Source organism: Pteronotus mesoamericanus, unplaced genomic scaffold, assembly GCF_021234165.1.
Source record: "Pteronotus mesoamericanus isolate MK-2021 breed Mesoamerican mustached bat unplaced genomic scaffold, CSHL_Meso_final contig_557, whole genome shotgun sequence".
Classification (NCBI taxonomy): domain Eukaryota; kingdom Metazoa; phylum Chordata; class Mammalia; order Chiroptera; family Mormoopidae; genus Pteronotus; species Pteronotus mesoamericanus.
Window position 1 is genome coordinate 2,407,106 of NW_026555200.1, and position 26,605 is coordinate 2,433,710.

Here is a 26,605-nt window from a genome sequence, read left to right on the forward strand (position 1 = left end):
CTTACTGAAACAAACGGGAGAATCCATGTCCTTTCCATTCGCTGTGGCCTGAGGACAGGATGTGCCTAGGTCCAGAACACCCGTCACCACAGCTGACGGTTACTGAGCGTCCATAGTCTGCCCTGGCCCGCCATCGCCTCGAGAGGTGCGATGTGGAAACTGAGGCTCAGGAGGGTTAAGTCCCAGCAAATGGCAGGACCCAGATTGAGACTGGGTTGGAACTGACTGGCCAGGGCACAGACAGACGCACGCAGAGATGAGGGGATCCTGCTCTTGATTCTTGAGAAACATCCTACTTTACACAGGACTGACTGGTTTTCAACCGGGGCGAATTCCCCCCAGGGAATGTTGGGAAATGTCTGGAGACTTTTCGGTTTTCACAGCTGGGAGGTGCTACCGGCATGTATGGCAGGGATGCCGCTGCCACACTCTGCGGTGCTCAGCCCGGCCCACAACAGACTTCTCTGGCACTGGCGAGGGTGAGAAGCCCTCTTTACAGAGTGTTCGCAAGACCGGTTCCTGCTTTGAAGGATGTCAAAGGCCGTCAAAGGCCTTCAAAGGCCTCAAAGCAAAGCCAGCACATCATGGAGCTTGGGGATCCTACAATTCCTGGCTCTGCCTCCCACTCACTGGGCAGCTCTGGACGAGCCCACTGAACCCCCAGCCTGTTTCCACGTGTGTAAAACGGGTACAACAAGAACACATACCTCGCTGGAGGGACTGCTAATGGTATGGGCTTCTTTTTAGGATAATAAAATTGTTCTGCAACTAGACGGTGGTGATGGTTACACAACTCCGTCAACATACTAAAACCCCTGAGTTTTTAGTGGTTTTAGTTTCAGGGGCCGCCGAGCAGGCCAGTCCACGTGGAATCCTGGCTTCCCTACCTCTACGCTACCGCCCTCCACCTTCCCACCGTGACTGTGAGTGCCTAATGTCCTCCAACGCACGCCCGCCCCTGCGCGTACACTAGCCAGAGCTGCTCTCTGTGGCTTGCAGCTCAAGGACGGAAGGCTACGTGCTGAAGGTCCCTTCCCTGTGCTCTCGCCCTGCCCAGCAGCGCACCATGGGGGACCTCCAAGCAGATGGACATCCCACCAACACTGGGGCTGTCGAGGCTCTTAGGAAAGCCCCTTCCCCCTGCGTCTCAGGCCTTTTTCCTGTTACAACAAATCCACCACCTTGGGCTGTAAACATTTACCCGAACCAGTCACACTCGGAGGGGTCCGATGCCTGCCAGGAGGAGGAGGCAAGAACCTGAATTTTATTGGCCATAACAGAAGCGAGTTGAGTAATCTGGGCACGGGGACAGTGGAGGCAGAGGTGACATGGCTCACAATCCTGACAGACCTTGGAATTCCCCAGGATGCTTGAGGCCAGTGCTCCAAGGTACGGAAGACACGTCTGCCTGTGCACAGGGCGCTGGAAAGACCTGAGAGAACAACCCTGGCTGTTGTGGCTGAGTGGATAGAGCACTGGCCTGAGAACCAAAGGGCTGCAGGTTCGATTCCCAGTCAAGGCACATACCTGAGTTGCAGGCCAGGTCCCCAGCATGGGGTGCGCAAGGGGCAACCACACATTCATGTTTCTCTCCCTTTCTTTCTCCCTCCCTTCCCCTCTCTCTAAAAAGGAAAAAGACCTGGGAGAACAGGGGCCTTGCTTCACCCTGCACCAGCTTCCCAGGCCTGCCCCTTGAAAGGGTTCTGTGTGGGCTGCCAGTGGTCAGGCAGCAGGGCGGGCCCCCCTCCATCCAAGAGGGACCTGACAGTGGCAGCTTCTCCCGGCCCTGGGCAGTTTCCACCACTAGAGGTCAGTGTCAGACAAGAAGACCTAGGAGGCAGGGTGCTGAACTGGTCCCTGGAGGGACCCGCGGATCCTGACCAGCCCCGGGGGGCCATGGTCCTGAAGGGAGTGACCGTAGGAACCCTTTGTCTCATCATATCATCACTCACCACCTACAGGCATTGTGCTTGCTAATCACCTCCTCACGTTGTTTCACCGAAATGCTCTCGCAGAGCCCTATGGGAAGCGTCTTGCCCCCAGTCACACCACTAGAAAGTGATAGGGGGTTGGGTTCGCATCAGCGCTCTGCAGGGCTTCCCCACTCCTCGTGGGCTCCCTGGAGTTTCCCAGCCACCTCGGGGGGCAGACAGGGTGGGATAAAGACCCTCAGCCCCACCCCAGTACCAGGAAAAGGGCAGTGAAGCCCAGAGAAATTCGGCGAGCGACCCAAGGTCACAGGAGCAGGCAGTCAGAACTCAGGGCTCTGGACCTCGGTTTTTCCGGCAGGCGCCCCGGACACACCACCTGGGCTCTCTGTCACCACATGCGGGCTCTGAACCATGGCAGGTAACACAGCGCTTGGAAGTATTCTGAAGATGGGTTTTAGATTAGGAAAAAAGTAACACTTTTTTCCTTGACGACCCAAGGAAGTCATTCTTACTATAGATGAAAGAAGGGGGGAAAAAAAACCCTACTTGTAATCCTACTACCCAAAGATAACCATTGTTAATTTTTGGGGTATATTTCCTCCTAAATGTTTTCTTAAACAAATGTGCATATTTTAAACAAAAAAGTGCTTTTCTTTTTACAGTAGCCTGGGGAACGCGGATGATCTCCCAGAACCCCTTACCCCGGGCCCAGGCAGGTGGGTGAAAGGCCCCACACTGTAGGCCTACTCAGGCAGGTGAAGGGGTTGATGTGGGAAGAAGATGCCAATCATCACAGACCCCACCCCCGGCCCCGCCCCCCCACCCCCTAGGTCCAGGATTCTTGAATGAACAAAGATCAGCGCCCTGCCTCCCAACACATGGGGTCTCTAAAGGGGAGGCAGGGAGGGGAGGGGTCTCACCATGGCCAGCTCAGCCTCCAGCTCCTTCATCCGGTTGTCCTTGAGGTCCAGCTGGGAGCGCAGCGCCGTGGCGTGGTCCGTGGCCTCCTTGGCTTGGCGCCGGAGCTCCCACTTCTCCCGCTCCAGCAGGTCCTTCTCCTTGGCCAGCGCTTTGACAGCGTCCTCGCTCTCCTGCAGGGGGAGAATGCCAGGGCGTCACCGCAGGGTGTGCGGGGCCTCCTCTTGGCCCAGAGATACACAGAGGGGCCGGGGCTCCCGACCACAGGAAGACGTGGGCGGCCCCAATGCATGTGGCCAGTGGGGAAGCTCCGGGTTTGGATCCCAGCCGTGCCACAAACTAGCTGGGAGACTGGAAGAGAGGTAACCTGTGAGTGGAGGCTCAGGAAATACTTTTCAATGACTAAATGAGCAAATGCTTGCCACAGGTGAGTTGTTTCATGCCATCCAGTCTCAGTGTCTCCGTATTTAAAATTGCAGAGATGGGCTATCAATACTGTTTCAAAAAATTGTGACAGAGATTCAATTCATGTGAGGGAGATATTTAAACAGAGTCTGGCAGAAGTTGGGGTCAATAGTGGGTTTGGGGCTTTGTTTTGTTGTTGGTAACATGCCTGTCAGAGGGAGACAGGGACAGAGAAGGGAGCACCTGCAGGCCAGTCCCTTTGGGTGCCATCGGGTCCTGCCACCATCCTCGAAGGTCACAGCTGACAATGAAACAGGCTGAACGCCTCAGCTCGCTGTAGCATCTGCATGCAGCACAGCTCGCGGCCAGGCACCCCGGCTGCTGCTCCGGGGCGGACCCCGTGGGAGCTGTTTTCCCTGTGACTCTATGGGAAGGGCCCAGGGTTCTTGCTGTGCATCGTGGAGCAGAGTCAGCAGCAAGGAGCACAGGGCTGAATCAGGGGCGTGACCTCTGCGGGCGAGGGTCAAGTTTCAGAACAGCAGGTGCCCTTCCCAAGCAGAAGGGTCCCAGTAGGGGGCGCCGCCCAGCCATGGCCTTCCTGTTCACCAAATCAGGAGCCAGTCCATGTGGCCTGGGGCCATGGAGAGAGGTGGCCATTGTGCTTCATCTAACAACCCTGTCCCCAAAGGCCTGACTTCCAGGTGGCCAGGGACCAGGAGGCTGAGGGAGACACTGGCCCTTCCTCGGTGGCTGTCCCAGAGCTGTGGCTATGACTTAAGTTCTGGGGAGAGTCTGGGTCGAATTCTGGCTTCGCAGGGATGAGCTGCAAGGACTACCGTGCCTCAGTTTCCTCATCTGTAACACAGGGATGATATCACTTGTATGTTAGGGTGTGACTGTGAGGACTAATGGGACATTTCACACGGGGGGCTCAGCCTGACACGGGGCGCATGGCGCAGGCTCGCTCCCTTCACTCCAGTGCCTTCCCCCTGCGGCCTCCCTGGCCCCCCATCTCAGAGAGTGGCCCTGGGTTCTCTCCAGCCCGTCTTCCCGTGTTGGTGCCTGGCACTGGCCATTCAACCACTATTCACAGACTCATCAGCAGGTGCAAACCAGACAAAAATCCCCACACCGTGGAGCTTACACTGCAGCCCTACTGCGCGCTCGCTCTGTTCCTTCATCGGCAGCCCCCTCGGGGCGCCAGAACAGCGACCTGGCAGCGAGTCCCTGATAAGTCCCCACAGAAGAAATGAATGTGCACACTGCAGCTGCCAGGAGGACACGCGTCCTACGTCACCAGGGCCCCGCTCCTCAGTGTACTCTAGAGGGGGTGGTGCAGGGGACGATTCCTTCTGGGACGTGTCATTGGCGCCAGCACTCTGGGGTCGGGGTGCCTGGGTGTGAGTCTCAGGCCAGTCCGTGGCAAGGTGCCGGCCACTGGCCGTGTTGTTTAACTCCCTGAAACCTCAACCATTTCACTTGCGAGACAGGGACAATCCCACTCTCTAGGACGATGGCTTCAGAAGGGACCTGTGATACAAATACAAGGGACTGTTACAAAGTCACTGGCCAGGTGTGCGCTCAGGCCCTGGAAGCAAGGAGCCATTCTACCACTGGTCCTTTCTTCTCTCTCCTGGGAGTATGTATCATATATATCATTTCCTATACATACATGTATTTTAAATCCTCACCAGAGGACTTTAAAGAGCAAAACAGGGAGAGACAGAGAGAGAGAAACATCCATCAGCTGCCTTCCCAACTGGGGATCAAACCTGCAGCCTAGGTATGTGCCCTGACCTGCGATTGAACCCACAACGCTTTGGTACGTGGGACGACACTCCCACCAACCGAGCCCCCGGCCAGGGCGTGCATGACGATATATAAACCCCACAACCGCCCACGAGGTGGAGAAGCCCCCCAGCCCCACGGACAGCGTGGTGGAGGCCTCAGTCCTTGATGGGAATGGCGGCAGGAAAGGAGCAGAGGGGAGACCTGCTGGGGGGCAGGGATGGCTGGACTGGTGAGGGGACGTGGCCTCCTCAGTCGCTTCCTCAGGGGGCACCTCCAGGAGCGCCTCCCTGCCTCCCTCGCCCACCGCCAGGTTAAGGCGTTCGCCATCGGAGCCACAGCCGCGGTGGTTTTCACAGCCTTTGCACCATGGCCTCATGATGGCTACTAGGTGAGGGGCGTTTTCCAGTTCCACTGTAATTTAATGGGACCACTGTCGTATATGTGGTCTGTCACTGATCAACATGTCATTGTATGGCACATCACTGTAGTCTATGTGTTTGTGACCCGCCAAAACGCACATGTTGGAATCCTGATGCCCAATGAGATGGTTTAGGAGGTGGGACCTCTGGGAGGCGCTGAGGCCACGGGGGTGGAGCCCTCATGAGCGGGATGAGTGCCCTCAGGAGGAGACCCCGCGGAGCTCCCTCACCCTCCTGCCGTGCGAGGTCACAGCGGAAGGTCCCAGACCTGGGAGATGAGCAAGAAAACAGGCTGTGGCGGCTTCCCTCTCCTCCCCTCTTCTTCCACAGACATCCTCCTCATTGCCACAGCTTGTCTATAAGTGACAGGCCAGGGAGGCCAACTCCAAAGGGACCCGGCTCAGCAGCCGTGAAGGACGCAGGCAGCGGACACCGGAGCCCTGCTGCTCAGGCCAGCGGCACCTGGGACGGCTGGCAGCTCCCAGCCACGGTCAGAGGTCACTGGGGCTCTGCACCTGTGGGCGGTGAGGGTGCGTCGCTACCGGCGAAGACACGAGTGGGCTGCAGGGCGGATGAAGCCTTTACATTCCAACCCCGTCTCTGACACTCTGGCCTCTCAGCTCAGAGGCAACATACGCGAATGCACTCGTGGAACTGGCCTCCAGCCACCAAGTGTTCGAAGAACTTATCAAACCTTTCGTGGCCAGCAAAGCTGAACAAACCTCCAGCCTCCACTTCTCTCCCCAGAGTATGTGTGAACCTTGGTCACAGCCCTTGTCATACAGTGACATGTACCTGAAGAACAGCTTTTCACAGTTTCTGTGCTCTGTTCACCAGAAGATTATCACTCTCGCCCTGCTGATACTGTGGCTCACTGAGGCCTGCTTGGTTTGGGGGGACTGACTTTTTTCTTTAAGATTTGGCACCCTCTTCAGCATGTCTGCACCACATACACCAAGTTCCTCAGTTATCTGACTTCAACTCCTACTCATCCCGCAGAGCCCAACGCATAGTCACCTCCTCTGGGAAGCCTTCCAAGACTGTTTCCCTGCATGCAGGATTTCCTGCTGTCTCATGGGTGCACTCTAGCTCTCTCTTTATACATTTATTATGGTATTATTAATAAGGTACATAGCTAATGTTTAGTGAGCGCTTACTATGCACTAGGCACTATACTGAGAGCTCCACATTCGTCATCTAAAATAGCCCTTACCACAGCTCTCCAAGGTCTGCACCACATTCCCTGTGTAGCAGATGAGGAAATGGAGGCTCCTAAAGGTTGGGATGTACAAAGGCACGTACGTGGGGAGCTGGGATCTAAACCTAGGCCAGCCTTTAACCAGAGTCCCCACTGTCACCGGCTGAGCCATACCGTCCATGCATGTTTGCTGAGAAGCCATGGAGCCTCCCAAACTAGGAGCTGTGCCTGTTTCAGGCCGGGCTAGACACGTCGAAGGCCTCCCCAGGTGAGCACGAGGTGACAAGGGCAGAGAGTCCGCTCTCTGGGATTTGGGAGGCCATGCCCTGTGCAGGGAGATGGGGAGGGGAGCTGGTGTCTCCGGGGGAAGGGGAGTCGGGGGAGCGGGCCCCTGACCTTGCGGTGCTGCTCGTAGTTCCGGATGAAGTCCCGCAGCTGCTCCTCACGGCTCTCCAGCGTGGCGTACAGCTGCTGCATCTGGCTCACCAGGTCCGTCTTCTCACCCTTGAGGCGCTTCCGGTCGGCTTTCATGGCTGGGGGACAGAAGAGAGAGTGAGTTCCAGAGATCCGAGCTGTCTGTCAGCCTCGAAAGCTGAGAAAGGACTCTATTTCTATCCCCTTTTAACAGATGAGGAAACAGTGTTCAGAAAGATGAAGCTCTCCCAAGCTCCCCTGCCAGCTGCATTCCCAGGGTTCGAACCCAGATCCGTCTGTTCTGGAGTCCCAACTGTAACCTCTCAGTTTTATTGATCCAACCGGGGGGTATGTCCTTGATTAAATGTCTATCCTTGCTCTGAAATGCTAGGCCCCCGCTGCGAAGGAGCTGGAGGCCTGGTGGGCCTGTGACCCCCACGGCCCAGGGAGCTGGTGGCACCCCACTCCTGCAGAAACGAACCCCCAGGGCTCACCTGAGCCCACCAGCACCGGCCAGCCCTGCCCACCAGCCCATCACCTGCCCCATTTCCTCCACGGGCAACAGCGTTTGATTAAAAACACGCAGCAGCTCGGCACCAAAAGCATGAGCAGCAGAGGGAAAAATGGACACACTGAAATTCATCAGAATTAAAAAGTTTTATTCTTCAAAGGACACCATCAAGAGAGTAATTTGACAACTCAGGGAACGGGAGAAAATATTTGCAAATCATCTGATAAGGGCCTTATCTATAGAATACAAGTATGTAAAGAACTCTTACAGCTCAAGAAGAAAAAGACAACCCAATTTAAAAAAATGGGCAAAGGACTGGGGTAGATACTTCTCCAAGAAATGGCCAATAAGCACATGAAAAGGTGCTTGACATCACTGGTCATGGAAATGCAAATCAAAACCACAATGAGCTACCGATTCTCATTCACTATAAAAGCTAAAATAAAAAGGAGACAACAACAAGTGTTGGCACGGATATGGAGAAACTGGAACCACCATACGGTGCTGGTGGGAATGGGAAATGGAGTAGTCACTGTGGAAAGTAGCCTGGCAGTTCCTCAAGTGGTTAAACATCAAGTTACCCTTTGATCCAGCAAACGCATGCCTCAGCACATGCCCACGGGAAATGAAAACATCAGGCCACACAAAAACTTGTAGACAAATGTTCATACATTAATCACAGTGGCCCGCAGGTGAAACAACCACATGTTCATCAGCAGATGAATAAATTTAAAAATGTAGTGTATCCATCTAATGGGGTATTATTCAACAATACAAAGAAGTAAGGATTCATCCTACAATATGAATGAACCTTGAAAATATGCCAAGTGAAAGAAGCTGGTCACCAAAGGTCACAAACACGGTGGGGCAAAAGTAGGTTTACAGTTGGGAGTACATGGAACAGTTTATTCTTGTATCATCATTTGTTAATTATTGCATCATTTTCTATATGAACAGCTGTAAACCTACTTTTGCCCCATCCTGTATTGTATGACTTCATTTCTATGAAGTGTCCGGAGTAGGAAAGCCTATGGAGATGGAAAGTTGGCACGGAGTGGTTAAGCCACTTGCTCAAAGTCACACAGAACCCAGACCCCACACACTTGATCCTACATAACACCGTCTCTATAGTGAAGCACCCCAAACCTGGAGGATCCAAGAGCCATAGCTCGCTGGGGACAGTGATACGGGGTAGGCAATGGCTGTGCCACCCCATCCTGTCCAGACTCCCAGCCCTTGGCCTGAGGACCCTGGGCTCCTGGCCCAGTGCCTGCCATAAGCTGACACCTTTCTGACCCTGCTGGAAGGAGGTGGGGGCTCCTTCCTCCTCCTGCCCTTTGCCCTCCTGCCCCGCTGCCCCTGGTAGGACACGATGGGGGCAGGGTAACCGGCACCATGTCATCACGCGTGAGCAGCCACAAGGAGACCCCGCAGTGGGGACCCCAGGCCTTGGGCGGCTCTTTAAACCCCAGCGCTGAGCTTCCTGGCTCCCACGGCAGGGTCTGTCCTCTTCGTGGCCAGCTCGGCTGGGCAGCGACTTAGGTCACCAAGGCCAGGATCCCAGACCTGCTGGGCCGGAACCTTCAAGGGCTGGGACGGCAGAGCCTGCGGAGAGAGGACTCACTTGCTCCTCTGTCCTGTCAGGCGGGGGGTGGCCACACTGGGCCCCAGGGTAGGCGCGGGAGGGGCAGGGCTGGGCTGATTTTGTGCCCTGCACCCTATCATGGTGTGACCACGTTACCAGGGAGCCTCATTAAACAAAACCCAACATCTAAAGGTGTAGCCTGGTCAGGAGGACTCTCCCACAAGAGTGGGGGCCCAGCTGTCGCCGAGCAATCGGAAATCCCCAGGTGCCCTCGTCTCGTTCCATCCTGGCTGTGCTCCCTTGGGGCAGAGCTGCGTGGGTGGGTGCGTGTCTGCATCATCCCATTTCACAGGGGGAAACGAAGGCCACACGGCCAGTAAATGGCGGAGCTGGCACCAGATGCCCAGTCTCAGGGAGGTCGTGGATCGGCGGGGCATGAAGGCCAGAGGGAAGCCCTGCTGAGGGAATGGCTCCTAGGGAGGCCGCTGACCCAGCAAAGTGACCGCTGAGGCTTCTCAGCATAGGCTCGGGCGGGCCTCTGCCTTTTGGTTGGAAATTAACCGCCCCCGGGCTCTGACTGACCTCCTTCAGCCCCATCTGGCTGAGAACCAAACTCCGGACTTCGCTCTTGGCGCCGGAGCTCTGCGAGGGGTACCCCCTTCCTGCAGCCTTGCTGGACCTTCCTTCACCTTTGCCACATGGCCTTGGAGGGAGTGACGCCACAGCCCCATGCTGGCCTGCATGGAACGCCTCGCTGCTCCAGCCCCACACCATCTCTGCACGCGCTGGGGAAGCTGCGTGTCACTCTCTGTCCATCCGTGGAGGGCTGCACACGAGCACACATCTGTGTGTCGGTGGTCTCAGTGCAGGGGGAGTGATGGGGCAGGGAGCTATGCCTCCCCCATCCACTGGGGGCGCGCTGACAGCAAGGGCTGGGCCTCTGCCTTCTGATCAGTAGCTCCTCCCTAAGAGGAGAGTGAGAGCTCCCTCAAGCTGTTTGATTAAACCTCTTGTGTGTGCCAGGCTCCATGCCTGCTGCTGGGAGGGGACAGGGACGAGCAAGATTGGGCCCCTATTTTTTCGGTGGTGGCAGATCTGATCGGAGAGACAAACCCATATATGCATGGATGACGTGAGTCTCCATCTACCCTCCTCCTTCCCGAGAGAACCCCGATTTTGCTTGTGCCCTGTTAAAACACTCAGCTTCCCAAGCTCCGTTGCAGCTAGCGGGGGTGTGTCACAGTTCTGGCTACTAAGATGTACACAGAAGTTTACTGGAAAACCCACTGCATTCTTTATAGAGAAAGGTCACAGTATGTTGGCAGTTACCCTTGCCTTTTGCCCTTCTGCTTTCTTCCTGCTGGGAACATGGATGTGACATCCTGAGGCACAACAGCCACCTTGTAAGCATGAGGATGAAGTCACACGCTGAAAACAGGGAGCAGACAGACAGACAGAAGGAGCCTGGACGGCTGATGGCATCACCCAGGCTGGAATTCCTCAAAACAGGAGAAAAATCAGCTCCTGTGTTCACGGGATTTCCCGTTACAGGCCGCCCAGCGCACTGCTGACTGACACACCAAGCGAGGCTGTGAGAAGAGCCGCCACCCCCACCGCACAGGCTTCGCTCCGTGCTTCCTTCCCATAAGCTCTCCTTGGGGGGTCCCTGCTCTGCCCAACTCTGGGCCGGACCCCACCGGGCTGAGAACCGAGAAGATACGAAAGCAGAATCCCTGGGAGTGAATGCCGAGTGAAGAGCACCGAGCAACAAAGATGAGGCGACTTGGGACCCACGGTGTGAACAACGGAGCCGCCGCGCCAGCTGCCTGCTCGTCTGAAGCCACCTTTCCACAACCTGCTCGAGAAACCGCCCACGAAGGAGCAGGACCTCAGGCACCAAGGACTCCCGCGCCAGTGAGGGGGCAGGTGGGTGTGCGCTGGCCCACTGGGCCTGAACGATGTCACAGTGTTGCCCCCATCACATGGGGTCTGGTATTGTAACTCTTAAGAAAACAAGGAGGTGCAGCAGGACAGACCCCCTCAGACACGCTCCCAGCTACCTGCACATGGCTGTGAACATCACACAAAGAAAGGCTTCCTTCCTCCCTTCTCCACAGGCAGGCTTTCATTTCTCTTCCCAAACGGCTGCGACACAGGCGTGGGGTCTGCGAGGCGTGACCGGCCCTCTCGGCCTCGGCGGAAGCTCCCCAGCGCCCTGCTCGCCTTCCCCGCCATGCGCTTCGCCCAGGCATGTCCCATTCCGGCAGCCAGGCCAGTGGAACCACTGCCATGGTGACAGTGATGTCACGCCTGGCAGGCCCTGCAGGTCACGGAAGGAGACTAGCCTGGCTCCTCGGAACGTGGGGGCTCTGGGGTGGGAGGGGGGCGTGTGCGGAGGGGCCTGCTTTTCTCACTCCGAGGAGGCCTGAGGTGTGCAGGAGACGAAGGGCGTCAGCAGGGGCCCAGCTACAGCCCCCTCCCCCAATGGCACTTGTCGGGGGATGTCACTTTTCTCAGGCTTCTGAGGTGGGCCTGGCCTCAGCAGACCTCTCCCCCGGACGTGGGGGCAAGAGGCAGCCGCGGCCAGTGTAACTTCTGCAAATGTAACTCTTGGCGGGTGGGGACCAGAGAGAGGAGGTCTCTGCCCTGATCCCTCCCCTGTCAGGCAAAGCAGACCCTCTTGTCCAAGGCCCGGGCAAGCGGGCCACAGCCGGCAGGTGAAAAGAACAGGACAGGTTAATTCTGAACTGCTAGGAGCTGGGGGCCCGGAGGTAAGCGATTTCACAGGGTGCTTGTGAGCACGAGGGACTTCTCCTCGCCCAACAAGGCAGTGTGCGCAGTGTGCGCTGGGGGCGGAGGGACCCGGTTCTCGGCTCTCCACTCTCTGAGCCTCCGTTTCCCCAGCATGAACGTGCTAGACTCTGCGAGCTTCCTTTGGCCTCTGAGATCCTAGGACGCGTCACCTTGATGGCCGCGACCCCCAACCTCCAACATGTCAACCGCCCTCATCAACACCACACAGCAGGGCAGGATGAGCACCGGTCTGGGGTCAGAGGTCCTGTGTTCTGTCCCTGCTCTGAGACCTCGATCCCGTCGCTTACCTCCCTAGGCATCAGTTTCCTAGACATTGAAAGGATCCCCACATGCCATGCAGTTCTCTAAGCCCCTTATGGGTTTTTGTGACTTAATTCTCACAACCCCCTTAAGTCATTTCATGGGATAGACAAGGACGTGTGCACGCAGGGAGATTAAGGACCCCGGCCAAGTAGTAAATGGCGGTGCCTACCTGGCCCCAGCACCCACCCGGCCTGCGACCCTGCTGCTCTGCTGTCTTCAAAATCTGCCCCCACCCCCAACCAGCCCCGCCCCGCCCCGCCAGCCTCTTCTGCTCCTCGGAGCTCCTGCTGCGGTGGGTCTCATGGAGGCGGGGACTGAGGCTCCACGGGCTCCCTCGCTCATCAGGCCCCCGCACAGCTCAGGTGGTGGACCCTGGCCTTGCCGCCCTAAGGCTGACCTTGACCCTGCATGCGCCTCCATTAGCCCCGTGAAGGCACCTTGTTGTGAACAGCGGAGCCTGCCCTGGTCCAGACAACCAGGGGGCGGCCCTGAAACTCGCCCCAGTTCCTCCGTCCCTCCCGGGGGCATTCAGTCCCAGGGGTTCTCCGCGGTTCCCATGAAAGGCGGTCTGGCATTCTCGCACAAACCGCATGGCTGCTCGGTGGCTGCTGGGAGGAGGGGGGTGTGCGTGTGTCAAAGGGTGTGTGGGGGTGTGTGTGTGAAAGGCTGCTCTCAAGGAACCTTCCACTAGTCACCCCCTCTTGCCTCTTGCTCAGCCAGTCTCAGACACAGTCTCATTCCACGGGGTCAGATTTCCCATCAGCCTGAGCTCAGAAGACTGCGGGCCTGGTTCTGGATGGTCCAAAGCTAAGGGCCCTTGTAAAAATTTCCAGCCTGGTGGACCCCAGACAAACCTAGGCTCAGGTGGGGAGGGGTAGGTAGACCTCAGCCTGTGTATGACGATCCCAGGCGCTGCCAGCAGGGGGCCCCCCTTTCTCTTCCTGTTGACATTCCTGACCAAGTTGAGCCTTCAGCATTCTGGGAAAGGAGGGGCAGGCAGGCGGGAGCCAGAGGGCCTGGCAAACCACTCCAAATAAAAACCCACCAAGGTGCTCTTCCGGCTCAGCTTCGCTTTACAGATGGGGAAACTGAGTCCAAGAGAGGGAAAGGGAACATCCAGTATCGCACAGCAAGCCAGCCCAGGTCTCCTGATTCTTGGGCCAATACACAACTGGGTTAAAAGCACTGGCTTTGGAGTCTGCCTGTCAAAGCCTCAGTTTCTTCTTCATCTGTAAAATGGGGACTGAGAGTGTCATCATTTCTGCCCTACACGGAAGAGAGCGCCCAATCCTGGGTGAACTAGTGGTGCCGACCTTGAGCATCTGGGGAGAAGAGACCCTCAGAAAGGCACAGCTTCAGTTGCACGGAGCCCTGGATTCCAGTCCAGCTTTTGCCCCTGGCAGCTGCAGGGCCTTCGGCACTGCATGCAACTTCTCCGAGCGAGTTTCCCCAGCTGATAAGGCTCTATGAGACATTACCCAACACATGCATACAGCAAGGGGTCATTCAATGTTACCGTTTCTTCTTGTCCCGTCTTCCCACTCCCCAGGCTCCCGGGCTGGACCTCAGGCCCCAGGAGGCCTCAGAGAATACACGCTGACATGGCCGACAGGCTGCTACCTGAGAAGCGGCCCAGGGCGGGGGGCGGGGGGGGAGGGGTACAGTCCAGGGAAGCATGTTAAACTCCGATAGACCTATGGCCCCAGGACGGGCATACACCAGTTTATTTTGTTTTTTCCTGTTTGAAAGCTGAGCAAGGTGAGTTAAGAACAGGTTAGAGTTCAGCCTACTTCAAAACGGTTAATAAGCAGGTTCTTGCCCCATGAGGTGGCACTCGGATAAGAGAGAAAAGCCAATTACGCACTTGGACAAGTGGCAGCTGGGAGAACCTCACCCGCAGTGCCAGGCCTGGGTGGTCTGGGGTCTGACCTGGGATAGTTCTGCTCCTTCTGAGTAGAAACCCGTTTTTTTTTCTCACCACCTGCTGAAGTGGGCTGACCGGCTCACACAGCCAGTGAGCGGCGGAACTGGCACTTGGCCCCACTAACTTGACATTCAGGCCTGTGATCTTTCCAGAAACCTCACAGTTCCTCTCTCGAAGGGCAGACCGGAAAGTTAGGCGGCCTGACCTTTCCAACCTCTTGGCTGGGGTAGGAAAGGCAAATCTCAGGAACACAGGCTCTCACTGTCTAATCCTGTGGCCATGCAGACATGGCTAATCAATCGAGCTGCAGAGGAACCTGGGTTGATTGGAGATGTCTGCCACAGCACGGGGAGGAAATGCAAGTTTGCCGGCTCTGCCTCAGACGAGGAGGCAGATGCCATCACTGGCTGATGAGAGTTGGCGCGTTTGAGAGTCCTGCCCAGCCAGTGCTGTGCTATACCATTGCACTCCATGGAACCAAGTCGACTCCATTTAACCAAAAGAGCAAGACGCCCTTCATTTAACCGGGTGAAAACCAGTGCATTTGCGCTGATGAGACGGTGGCAAGTGAACCCCAACGTGCACGCTTAAAGGTCAGGGAGCTGATGATCTTTCTCACTTGGGTCAAAGGCAAATGAAGGATCACTGGGTTTACTTGCGTGTTTTTAAATTCATCCCTGACTAGCAACATACCCTTGCTGGGGGCAGGGACCTGGCCTGCCTTGTGCACTGTGCACACTGCGTCTCCAGCACCTAGACCTGTGCCTGGCACACACTAAGTGCTCAGTAAATACTGACTGACTGCTCCCCTAGGGATGACAGAACCCTCACCTGGTCTCCCCCAGTGTCACACAAATGGGCAATCCCTGCACCTTTAACAGAAGACCTGCGTTCCATTCCATTTCCCTCTCCAGCTCTCATTACACTTCTCTTCCTTTTTGGAGCAAAAATGCACAAAAGGATTGTGCGTCCCAGGGCCTCCATCTCTCTCCTCCCGTCCTCTCTGGAACGCTCTGACTTCTCCACCACGTGCTCACGGTCACTGATAACCTCTGTGCTGTGGCCCCACAGTCATCTGTCGTGCCCATCAGCGCAGGTGCCCTTCCGTCCCCTCGCCCTGTCTCCTGCTGCTCCATCCCAGTCTCTTCGCTGATCTCTGCTCACATCTGACCTCTAAGCATTAGAGGTCTCGGTCCTTCTTTCCCACTGTGGCCTTGCTGGGCTTGTCCAGCCTCCTGGCTTTAAGTCCAGCCACGTGCTGGTGCCTCCCAGTCGGTCGTCTCCAGCCTCGACCTCACCCATGAACCCCAACTCAAGAGCTGAGAGCATCCTCCCCACCTTTGCTGGGTGTCTAATAGCATCTCCACCTTCGTACATCCCACAGCGAGTCCCTGGCCAACCTGCTCCTCTGTCTCCCCAAACTCGGTTCATGGTGGCCCCAGCCTCCAGTTCCCCTGGCCCCAAGCCCCAGGCTTGTCCTTGATCCTACGTCTCTCACGCTCCCACCCAGTTCACCAACCAGCCACGGCGGCTGCAGCTTCACCAGCCCGGGAGAACCTGGCCACCTCTCGCCGCTCCTCCAATACCATGTTGGTGTATGCTGCCGCCAGCCGTGCCCGCATCACGCAGTAGTCGCTTAACTGGTCACCACCGCGTCACCCTGAGTCTATGTCAGCTCAGCCAGAGGTCCCCGAAATGCAGGTCGAATCATGTCACTTCTCTGTTCAAGAAGGAGCATGAAGTCCTTAGAGGCCAGGTGACCTGTCACCCCCCCGCACCTCACACATCTCCGATCTGCCTCCCAACCCTGTCCACCTGCCCTCCTCCCACTGCCACTACCTGGCCCTTGCTGTTCCCGGGTCACACAGACACGCTCCCTCCTCAGGAGCCTGGCACAGGCTGACCCTCCTGTCTGTGGGGCCCCCTCACATCTAGGTCTTGACTCAAATGTCATTTTCTCAGCAAAGCCTCCCCTGGGCACCCTCCCCGCTTCCTTCCCTGTTTTGTGTGCCTTGAACTCGCCACCATCTAACATGACGCCTTCTGCTCTTATTGAGGGGGGTCGTTTGAGCACCCCTGCCTTCTGTGGAGGGCTCCCGGCCTTCTCCTTCGTCAGAGTTCAGTGGCGCTCCGTCCTGGGTTTCCAAAGCCCACGGCCCACGCCTCCGCTGATGCACGGTGCCCTCGGCCCCGCCACCCCTGCCTGGCCCCACAGGAGTCTGCACCAGCAGCCTGGAAGCCGGGCCGACAGCTCCGGGCCCCTCAGCCGCATCCAACAGCACTACCAGGAGCCGGCATGGGGCACAGCCCCCGCAGACGAAGAAAGCGGGGTGGAGGAATAGGTGACTCGGGGGCTTGAGTAGGGTGAGGGGAGGCTCAATTTCCAAATATCTCAAGCCGCCCCTCCCTGATTATCAGCTTGCAGGGGTGTCCAGCCTTTTGGCGTCTCTGGGCCACACCGGAAGAAGCGTCTTAGGCCACACGTTAAATACACAAACCCATGGGCTGCGGGTTGGACACCCCTGGTAGGGTCTCCAGAGACGGCAGGACCACCATTCCCAGGGTGGAACATGCGACTGTCTATGGGCCCTGCCAGGGGCCACCAGAGAGAGAGCAAGGGTATGTGGGGACCTGGATGCTCGCCCCACCGGCACGGGGTGGCTGTTCCACAACCAAGGGGGCCCAGCACGGTCGCGCCTTCTGGCTCGTCAAGAAGATCCCAAACTCCAGATTATCATAATGTTTATGTTTTAAATGTCTCTTTTGTTTTCCAATAGCGGCAATCAATAACATTACCCAACCACGCCTGCAGGCCTCGCGTGGGGGCTGGGCCACTGACCAGAGCAGGTGTCCGCAGAAGAGGGGACGCAGGAGATCTGGGCCCAGACGTGGCTGGGGCGCCGGGCTCTGCAGACAGAGGCCTGGGTTCGAAGCCCGGCCCCGCCATCCCCTAGCTATGTGACCTTGGGTGAGTTCCTCAACCTCTCTGTGCGTTTTTCCTCATTACAAAGTGGGGATCACAGTTTCTACCCCATCCCATGGTGGCGAGTATTCAGTGAGAGTGAAAGCTCTTAACTGCACCTGACAATAACTGCTTTGCTGAGCTTTACCGTCTGAGTGACGGTGTAACAGTCGCTTCAGAGGGGACTGGGCACCCTGCTGGGGGAGTTTGAGCAGAGGCTGCAAGCCCACTGGGTGCAGTGGGGCCTGGGCGGGGGAGGCGGCAGGTCTTTATTAGCCATCTGTGGAGACTCTGCCTCCAGTTCAGACACCCAGCAGCTCCCAACAAGGGACCAGACACCCGAAGATGCCATATAACCTGAGGTGCTACGGTGAGGGGTCGGGGGGCAGTCGGGGCCCTCTGCAGGCTGCGCACGGTCCTGACCTGGGTGAGGATCCTGTCCCTGCCGCCCATCCCTCAGCTCTGGGCCTGCCCCGCGCTCACCTGGAAGCCCGGAGTGCGAGTGCGGCGGCCCGGGAGCCAGGCCCCCACTTCCTGCCGAGGGAAGTGAGAGGGCCGGCAGGGAGGCGGGGAGCGCTTGTTTTCCAGCCTCTGAAGGCGAGTCCAGGAAAAGTCCTCCTTCCTCCGAATCACCACTAAAAATAGTGGCACGGGATGGGCCCAGATCACTGACATTCCCTAGACTCGGGGAGGGTGGAGATTTCTGGAAAAGCAGCATCAGCCACCGGCCCTGCACCCGGCACAATGAGGGCTATTTTTAAAGGCTCATGTTGGTGCATGAGGTCATCCTCGGGCAAGATGACGGCGCTGGCCTGGCCTCACAGGACCAGGAGGGGAGGCAATGGCTGGTAGACAGGGAGGCGGACAGCAGGGCGCTGGCCAGTGTGCTTGTGTGGCCTTGGGGACTCACACATCCTCCCTGGGTTTTGGTGTCACGCCCTCAAAAGGGTCCATCGGGCCCTTGGAACATTCAGGAAGCTGCCCCGCGCACCCACTGATTTGGGGCCTGGTCTCCAACAGAGACCCAGAGAGGCTGTTCAAGGGTAGACCCAGGCAGCAAACTGGTAGCCCCGGCCAGGCCCTTCCCAGGTGAGTTCAGAAGAAGGTGGCCATAGACCTCCAAGGGCGCTGGCCCTGGAGCTAGACAGTCTGGGCTCGAACCCCAGCTTTGCCACCCACACCGCATACACTAGAGTTGCGACCTGCAGCAAATCACATTATCCCAGGTTTCCGCATCTGTAAAAGAGGGATAAAAACAGTTCTGAGCTCAGCCTGAGTCCACAAGGCTCGCACCGGCGCGTTCACCGAAGGGGCCTGCACGGAGTTCACATCAGCGTGACCCGGGAAAGCTCCGCACTGGAAACTACCTGCACAGCGTCAGCAGAAGGGCCGCACCCATCGTGGCCCCTTCCCACAGTGGACCCCTCGGTCTAATGAGGGGAGGCGACTTATATCTGCGTGGATGAGCCCACACAGACAGAACGCCAAGGAAGCCACACACAGAAGTGCGTGTATCGTCTGATGCCCAACAGCATGCGACACAGGCAAAATTCATCTATGTGGTGGGGAGTCAGGGGGAGGCTGTCCACAGAGGGGCACAGTGACAGTGACAGGAAGGGGACACAGGAGGGCTTTCGGGAAGCTAATGATGTTCTACTTCCTGATGTGGGTGCTGCTCACACGGGTGTGTTCAGTGTGTGACTTCTTACCAAGCTGTAAACTTGGTGAAATCTGCACTTTTCAGTATGGATGTTGTACTTTAATAAAACACTTTAACAATAGTGTCCGCCTCACAGGACTGGTTTTACAGAGGCAGCACGCTCAGGCGGTGTCCAGGGCAGGGGCAGTGCTCAGGGACTGTCAGCCCTTATTATCTGGCGGGGGGCCCTGCCACCAGGGGACACACCAGGAGATGGCAGCTCGAGGTGTGGACAAGGGGAGTGGCCACCTCCCCACGAATCCCGCAGGTCTACTGAGGCCGAGGAGGAACATACACTCGGGGTTGGCCCTGGGTTCGAAGTCCAGCTCCATTCTGCACAGGCAAAGATGGCACCTTTCGTGTGGCACTGAGGGGGCAGTAAAGGGGAAAGATGTACACAAAGGTGTACAGACAGTGCTCATGTGATATGAGTCGGGTGGGCTTCCCCAGCCCCGATGGCAGCGATGGTCATGGTGATGGTGGTGGTGATTGAGGTGATGGTGGTGGTGGTGATGGAGGTGATGATGGTGGTGGTGATGGAGGTGGTGATGGTGGTGGTGATGGTGGTGGTGATGGAGGTGATGGTGGTGGTGGTGATGGAGGTGATGGTGGTGGTGGTGATGGAGGTGATGATGGAGGTGATGGAGGTGGTTATGGAGGTGATGACGGTGGTGGTAATGGAGGTGATGGAGGTGGTGATGGTGGTGGTGATGGTGGTGGTGATGGAGGTGGTGATGGAGGTGATGATGGTGGTGGTGGTGGTGGTGATGGAGGTGATGATGGAGGTGGTGATGGAGGTGATGATGGTGGTGGTGATGGAGGTGATGGAGGTGGTGATGGAGGTGGTGATGGTGGTGGTGATGGTGGTGATGATGGTGGTGGTGATGGTGGTGGTGATGGAGGTGGTGGTGGTGGTGGTGATGGAGGTGATGGTGGTGGTGGTGGTAGTGGTGATGGAGGTGATGGTGGTGGTGGTGATGGAGGTGATGGTGGTGGTGGTGGTAGTGGTGATGGAGGTGGTGATGGAGGTGATGGTGGTGGTGGTGGTAGTGGTGATGGAGGTGATGGAGGTGGTGATGGTGGTGGTGATGGTGGCGGTGATGGAGGTGATGATGGTGGTGGTGGTGGTAGTGGTGATAGTGGTGGTGATGGAGGTGATGGAGGTGGTGATGGAGGTGGTGATGGTGGTGGTGATGGAGGTGATGGTGGTGGTGGTGGTGGTGGTGGTGATGGAGGTGATGATGGAGGTGATGATGGAGGTGGTGATGGAGGTGATGGAGGTGGTGATGGAGGTGGTGATGGAGGTGATGATGGAGGTGGTGATGGAGGTGATGATGGTGGTGGTGATGGTGGTGGTGATGGAGGTGGTGATGGAGGTGGTGATGGTGGTGGTGATGGAGGTGATGATGGAGGTGGTGGTGGTAGTGGTGATGGAGGTGATGGTGGTGGTGGTGGTGGTAGTGGTGATGGTGGTGGTGATGGTGGTGGTGATGGAGGTGGTGATGGTGGTGGTGATGGAGGTGATGATGGTGGTGGTGGTGGTAGTGGTGATGGTGGTGGTGATGGAGGTGGTGATGGTGGTGGTGATGGAGGTGGTGATGGTGGTGGTGGTGGTGGTGGTGATGGTGGTGGTGATGGAGGTGGTGATGGAGGTGGTGATGGAGGTGATGATGGAGGTGATGATGGTGGTGGTGATGGTGGTGATGGAGGTGATGGAGGTGGTGATGGAGGTGGTGATGGAGGTGGTGATGGTGGTGGTGATGGTGGTGGTGATGGAGGTGGTGATGGTGGTGGTGATGGAGGTGATGATGGAGGTGGTGATGGAGGTGGTGATGGAGGTGATGATGGAGGTGGTGATGGTGGTGGTGATGGAGGTGGTGATGGAGGTGGTGATGGAGGTGATGATGGTGGTGGTGATGGAGGTGGTGATGGTGGTGGTGATGGAGGTGGTGATGGAGGTGGTGATGGTGGTGGTGATGGAGGTGGTGATGGTGGTGATGATGGAGGTGGTGATGGTGGTGGTGATGGAGGTGATGATGGAGGTGGTGATGGAGGTGATGATGGTGGTGGTGATGGTGGTGGTGATGGAGATGGTGATGGTGGTGGTGATGGAGATGGTGATGGAGGTGATGATGCCGATGGTGCTGGTAGAGATGGTGGTGGTGGTGGCGGTGATGATGATGATGGAGGTGATGCTATGGTGATGGAGGTGATGGGGGAGTGGATGTTGGTGATGGAGACGGTAAAGATGACGGCGGTGATGGTATGGTGGTATAATGATGATGATGGTGGAGGTGATGGTGATGATGACAGTAGCAGCAGTTAACATTTACTGATAATTTTCTGTGGGTCAAGTTAACACTTACTGCGGATTTCCTAGGGGTCAGGTATTGTTCTATGCCTTGTATGTTTTCACTGAATTTTCCTTCACAGCCATCCTGTGAGGTAGCTGCCATCAGGATCCCCAGTTTACAAATGAGAAAACTGAGGCAAAGTTTGCTTGGGCTGGCCCAGCGCCTCAGGCCGGGGCGATGGCAGCCGCAGCCGTGGAGAGGAGTGGCGCCTGAGGCCCCATCACACGAGACCTCCCAACTCCCTGCAGGCCCCTGCCCCAGGGCCTTCCTAGGGGACCTGCAGGGTCACCTCTCAGACCCAGGTCGGCTGCTGGGAAAACAGCTCACAGTCCAAGTGGGACTCGCAGCAGGATATTCAGGATTCGGGTCCTCCCCTGCCTCCCACCAGCTGCGTGCCTTCGGGGAGCCATGGGACCTCTTGGAGACTCAGTGTTCTCTTCTGTGGAATGGGCACGACAAAATCCTGTCAACCGCACAGACTGAGAGGTGCCACAGAGGAGCTCCATCAGCCACAGAGGGCGTCCGAGGTGTGAAGACAGCTGTTCATGACAACTGCCCACCCGTGTCCTCTGGGTGGCTAAGCCCCTCTACTTCCGGCAGCAGGTGTTACCCAGCGGCCGCGGCCGCAGGTCTGAGCCACGTTCTCATTCTCAGATCGGCTTTTGCGGCCAGCAGACCTGCATTCTGACCTCCTTCACTCACGTGACTCCTGGGGGACCCTGGGCCAATGCTTCCCAGTTTGGCAGAGGAAGAGAGGGGTGTTTTACTTATCAACTCCCTAACACCTCAAAAGCAATGATTATTATTTTAAAACTTTGTTACTGTGCCTTTAATTTTCCCCTTTTCCAGGAGGGTGGTGGCAGCAATTGACAGAGGTGTGGCAGAGAGGAAGCACAGAAACACATTTTCTCATCTTCTCTGGTTGTTGGCCCCTCGTCTGTCGTGCCGCCGAAAACGGGGGAACCTGGCCACCACCATCCCCTGGCTAATGGCAGGTTCTCATTGCCACCTGGGCCAGAGCCCCGAGCTACCTGACACCCTCCCCTTTAATTGGCAGGACACACGAGATTTATGGCAGGACTGGAACTGCACTGTAATTAAGACCTCTATAAAATATTTAGACCGCATGCCCAGATATATCGATGATTATATATTTAAATGTTAATGAGTGTAATTAGATGAAAGATTAACTAGGTCTGTCACTAACTAAACATACATTCAGGACTGATAAACTCTCGGACTGTGAAATTATATGTGTGAGCAGACATATACACTTAGGCTTCTGAGATGGACTTTGATTTGTTATTGAAAAAAAGCCCAAAGGGTTGCCCAGGAAAGGGAAGGTAAATGGGAATTAGCAGACTGGGGGTAAGGAGTGGGGTCAGAGGGAAGGACCCCAGAGACCCCACAGGGTCCCTGGAAATTGGGAAAACCAAGTGAGTTAGTAGATGTAAAAATTTGCATGCCTCCATGGATGGAGAGCTTACTATTCTTTTTTTAAAAGGTTATATTTATTTATTTTTAGAGAGAGGGGAAGGGAGGGAGAAAGAGAAACATTAATGTGAGAGAGTAACATTGATCAGTTGCCTCCAGCATGCCAGCCGGGAACCTGGCTTACAGCTCAGGCATGTGCCCTGACCTGGAACTGAACCTGTGACCTTTTGGTTTCCAGGATGACACCCAACCAACTGAGCTACACCAGTCAGGTGAGAACTTATTACTCTTAGGAGCAGCTGGTTTCAGCTTGATTCATCTCACCCCACAGACAAACTTATAGGGATGGTTTAAGGGTTGATACCAGGGTCTCCCCTAGAATACTAAGAGTTTAAATTCAATCACACAAAACAAATGAGATCACAATACCCGCAAAAGTCGCTTTAAAACAGCGTCATCTGGTAGGTCAAGAACAAGGGGAGCAGGATTTTGCTATTGGGATTTACATTTATTAATTCAACAAAATCTTACTGTGGGCTGACTGTGTGCTGGGCACGGAGCCAGCTGCTGGGAGCCTGGGTCAACAAGACAGACCCGGTCTCTACCCTGTTAGAGACTATGCTGAGCACAGGCGAGGGGGTTGGAAGCTGGGGAGGGTCTGGGGCCAGGTCCACGGGCCCTGCGCAGGCGAGCCTGCTTTCCTCTGAAGGGCAGTGGAAGCCACTTGTGTTGGTTTCCTGTGGCTGCCACAAGCCAAAGAGCCTAAAACACACATTTACTCTCTCGCAGTCCTGGGGACCAGGAGCTTGAAAGCGGGGTGTGGCTGGGCTGCGCTCCCCCTGAAGGCTCGAGGAAGAATTCTCCCTTGCCTTGCCCAGCTTCTGGTGTCGCCGGCAAGCCCTGCGTTCCTTGGCTTGTAGGCGCATTGCTCCCGCCGCTGCCTCCGTTTTCACCTGGACTTCTCTGTGCTCTTCTCTCTCTCTCTCTCTTCTTTTTGTTTAACAAGGGCACCTGTCCAGGGTGATCTCATCGTGAGATCCTTACCTTAACTACGGGCCTGTGAAGACTCTTTTTCCAAATAAGGTCACACTCACAGGTTCAGGTGGACATTATCTTCGGAGGGGCCCACAACACCTGCCTCATGATCACTCTGCTGCCTTGTGGAGACTGGGTTGGGGACAAGTAGAAGCAGGGAGTCTAGGAAGGAGAGGGCGGTGACCTGGAGTAGGGTGGCAGCAGTGGGGACAAACAAGTAGGTCAAGCTAAGATACACTGAACAGGAGACTGTGCCTCTTCACCTTCCAGAAGGAAAGTGCTTTCCAGGAAACCCCTAAACTATGGAGGGCTCATGGGGACAGACCAGGCAAGGTGCGCCGGCCCTGTCCACACCAGTGCTTTGTCTGCCTAGCAGGTGCCCTGCAGAGGACAGGCAGAAACCCTGTCATTGCAGTTCAATGTCACCAGCTCATGGAGGGCCCCCTCAACCCCGCCCTCTAAGCAAGAGCGAGTTCTAGGCACACAAAGCATCAGGAAACCACAATTCTCCCTGACAAGCGACTAACTGGCACTATGGGCTATACATCAGTCTCTCGTGAGTTTGACTCACATGAGTCTGTCATGAGAAATCCGACTGTTTGGAGCTGAAGAGCAGAACGTAAGATTGTGAGGAAATGCCACTCCTTTGCCCGACATCACAGCCCATCCAATTCACATAAACCTTAAAAAAATTTAAAAGTTACATAGTGCTTACTGTGCATCAGAAGCATTCTAAGTACTTACTATATTATTAATCCTTATAGGAGCCCTATGAAGGTGCTATTATCATTATTAACTATTATTACTTCCACTTTACAGGTGAGAAAATTGATTGACAGACAGGTGATATCATGCAGCCAAGCCCCCACCATAAAAAAGCACCGGCCTTGAGAGGCTCATTTCTCATGACCAAGAAGACAATTTAACCAGAGCCAGGAACCAAGAGGCAGGAATCTGGCAGGAAGGCTGGCTACAAACCGCCCAACTGTCCGTAGAATTGCCAGCAGCTTTCCTCTAAGCAAGGGGCATGTGCCAAGACATATTCCGGGAGAAGAGCTTTCCTGACAGGGGCAAATTCCCCGGAGTTCCCTGGGAGCCAGCAAGTGCTCCCCGACCCCCACACGAGAAACACAAAGCTGCGTTTCTGGGGCTCTTTCCCAGAGCGCGAGAAGTACCCTGCCTTTAAAAGCTACTCCAGCAGAGCTCCACTGGCTGATCGAAGACTTGGCCTGGAGACCAACTGACATCAAGACAAGTGACAGAATTAGACAAAATCCCACAGGAGCGGCAGCACTAATGCCCACACCTCCCTCCTGCTGTGGCGCGCTGCTTGACAAAACACCGCCCTAGTCCTTCCCAGAGGCACCGTGCGAGGTGGGCGCAGTGAGAACCCATGGTTCCTTTTCACAGATGCGGCAATCGAGGCTCAGAAAGTTAGTCACTCGCTTGCAAATGAATTGGAGACCAGGCTGGATTTAAATCACAGACTCCAGACAAGGCAGGTTTAGGCACATTCTCTCCTCCCAGAATGGCCCCCACCCCAACCACCCCCCCTGGTGGGGTGTGGCTGAATCTGAGGGCATCTGGGTAGAGGTAACCCCGAGGATTTGGGACTCATCCAGAAGGACCAAGGGCGTGACTTCAGCCCATTTCCTGGACTCAAAAGTAAATCCTACTTCCCGCTCAGCCTCTGAGTCTGGGCCGAGGTTTCCCCCGACAGAGCCCTCTCCGGCAATGAGCTCTTGTTCCCGGAGGCTCTCAGCTGCTGGCTCGCTCGGGCATCCTTCCTGTGTTTCCCAAGATGTGCTGCTGTGTTGGGTTGTGGGACCCAGAAGCAGAGGAAACGGACTGCTGGGCCAGCAAGGACTTTCTGAACAGAAAAGTACTTCCCCAATGTGCCCCAGGGCCTTTGCACTTACCATCTCCACTGCCTAAAATGCCCCCACCCCTGAGCACATGGCTCATTCTCCTGCCTCCTTCAGGTCTCAATTCACTGTCACCTTTCTGGAGAGGCCTTTACTGCGTCTCATCACCAAAACCGCCGACCTCCCAGCACTGACTAGAGTCCCTCTATACTTTGTTTCTAAAGCCCTGTTCCATCTGACACCACGTATGTTTTGCATTTACTTGGTTCCTGCTTAGCATGTGTGGAGATTTTGCCTTTTTGTTTCCTGCCATGCACACAGTACTGAGACCACAGTCTGGCACATAGAAGGCAATGTGGAAGCGTTCAAAAGGGGCCACAGCAGAGGTGAGTACAGGGCACAGAAAGGGCAGGGAGGCTGCAGAGGTCTCCAAGAGAGGATCTCAGCTGCTGGGTGCGGGCACCGGTGTGTCTGGGGAACCGCACTCCATGCCGCATCGCCTGCATCGGGAAGAGCTGCTCCCAGCTGAGAAGCAGCTGACAGCTGGCACAGCTGCTCAGAGGCCACACCTGGAACCACGGGCAGGGGCCGGAAGGGCCTTTGCTGGGAGGCTCAGAGGTTTTAAGGAGGGTCTTTCTCTGTGGGTGCCTCTCTCTGTCCAGATTCCTGAGCGGTGCCCTGCACTGGGCTGGAAGCACCGGGGGTGTTTGGTCGTAGAGCTGAGAGCTGGTGCGGTGAGAGCTTATGCCTGCAACCCAGAGGTGAGGTGTCCCCTGCCCTCTAGCTCCCCATCCCTGCCAGAGACGGAAAAGTCTTGGGCTTCACTGGGTCTATTTCAGACAAATTTCTCAGCACCGGAGACACAGGTCCCTCTGGGAGGCTGTTAGAGCAGGACACTCTTTCACAGCTGGCTGGAGTTGGCCACCTGGTTCAAGTCCCAGCCCCTCTAGTTGCTAGCTGGTGGCTTTGGGCAAGTTTAAGTGCCTCTCTCTGTTCATCTGTAGCCCCGTGTACCCTATATCAGCCTTGCAGAATACACAGAA

At 56.2% G+C, this 26,605-nt stretch overlaps 1 protein-coding gene across 2 annotated transcripts in view; it reads right to left on the reverse strand.

The window, feature by feature from the left end:
• KAZN (kazrin, periplakin interacting protein) overlaps positions 1–26,605 on the reverse strand; it is a 389,882-nt gene that overhangs the window by 44,425 nt on the left and 318,852 nt on the right. For both annotated transcript variants that reach the window (XM_054579709.1, XM_054579710.1), the window contains exons 3-4: positions 7,059–7,195; positions 2,852–3,022 (exon numbers count right to left, since the gene is read on the reverse strand). In XM_054579709.1, coding sequence (XP_054435684.1) covers positions 2,852–3,022; positions 7,059–7,195 — 308 coding nt within the window. The remainder of the gene's footprint in view (positions 1–2,851; positions 3,023–7,058; positions 7,196–26,605) is intronic.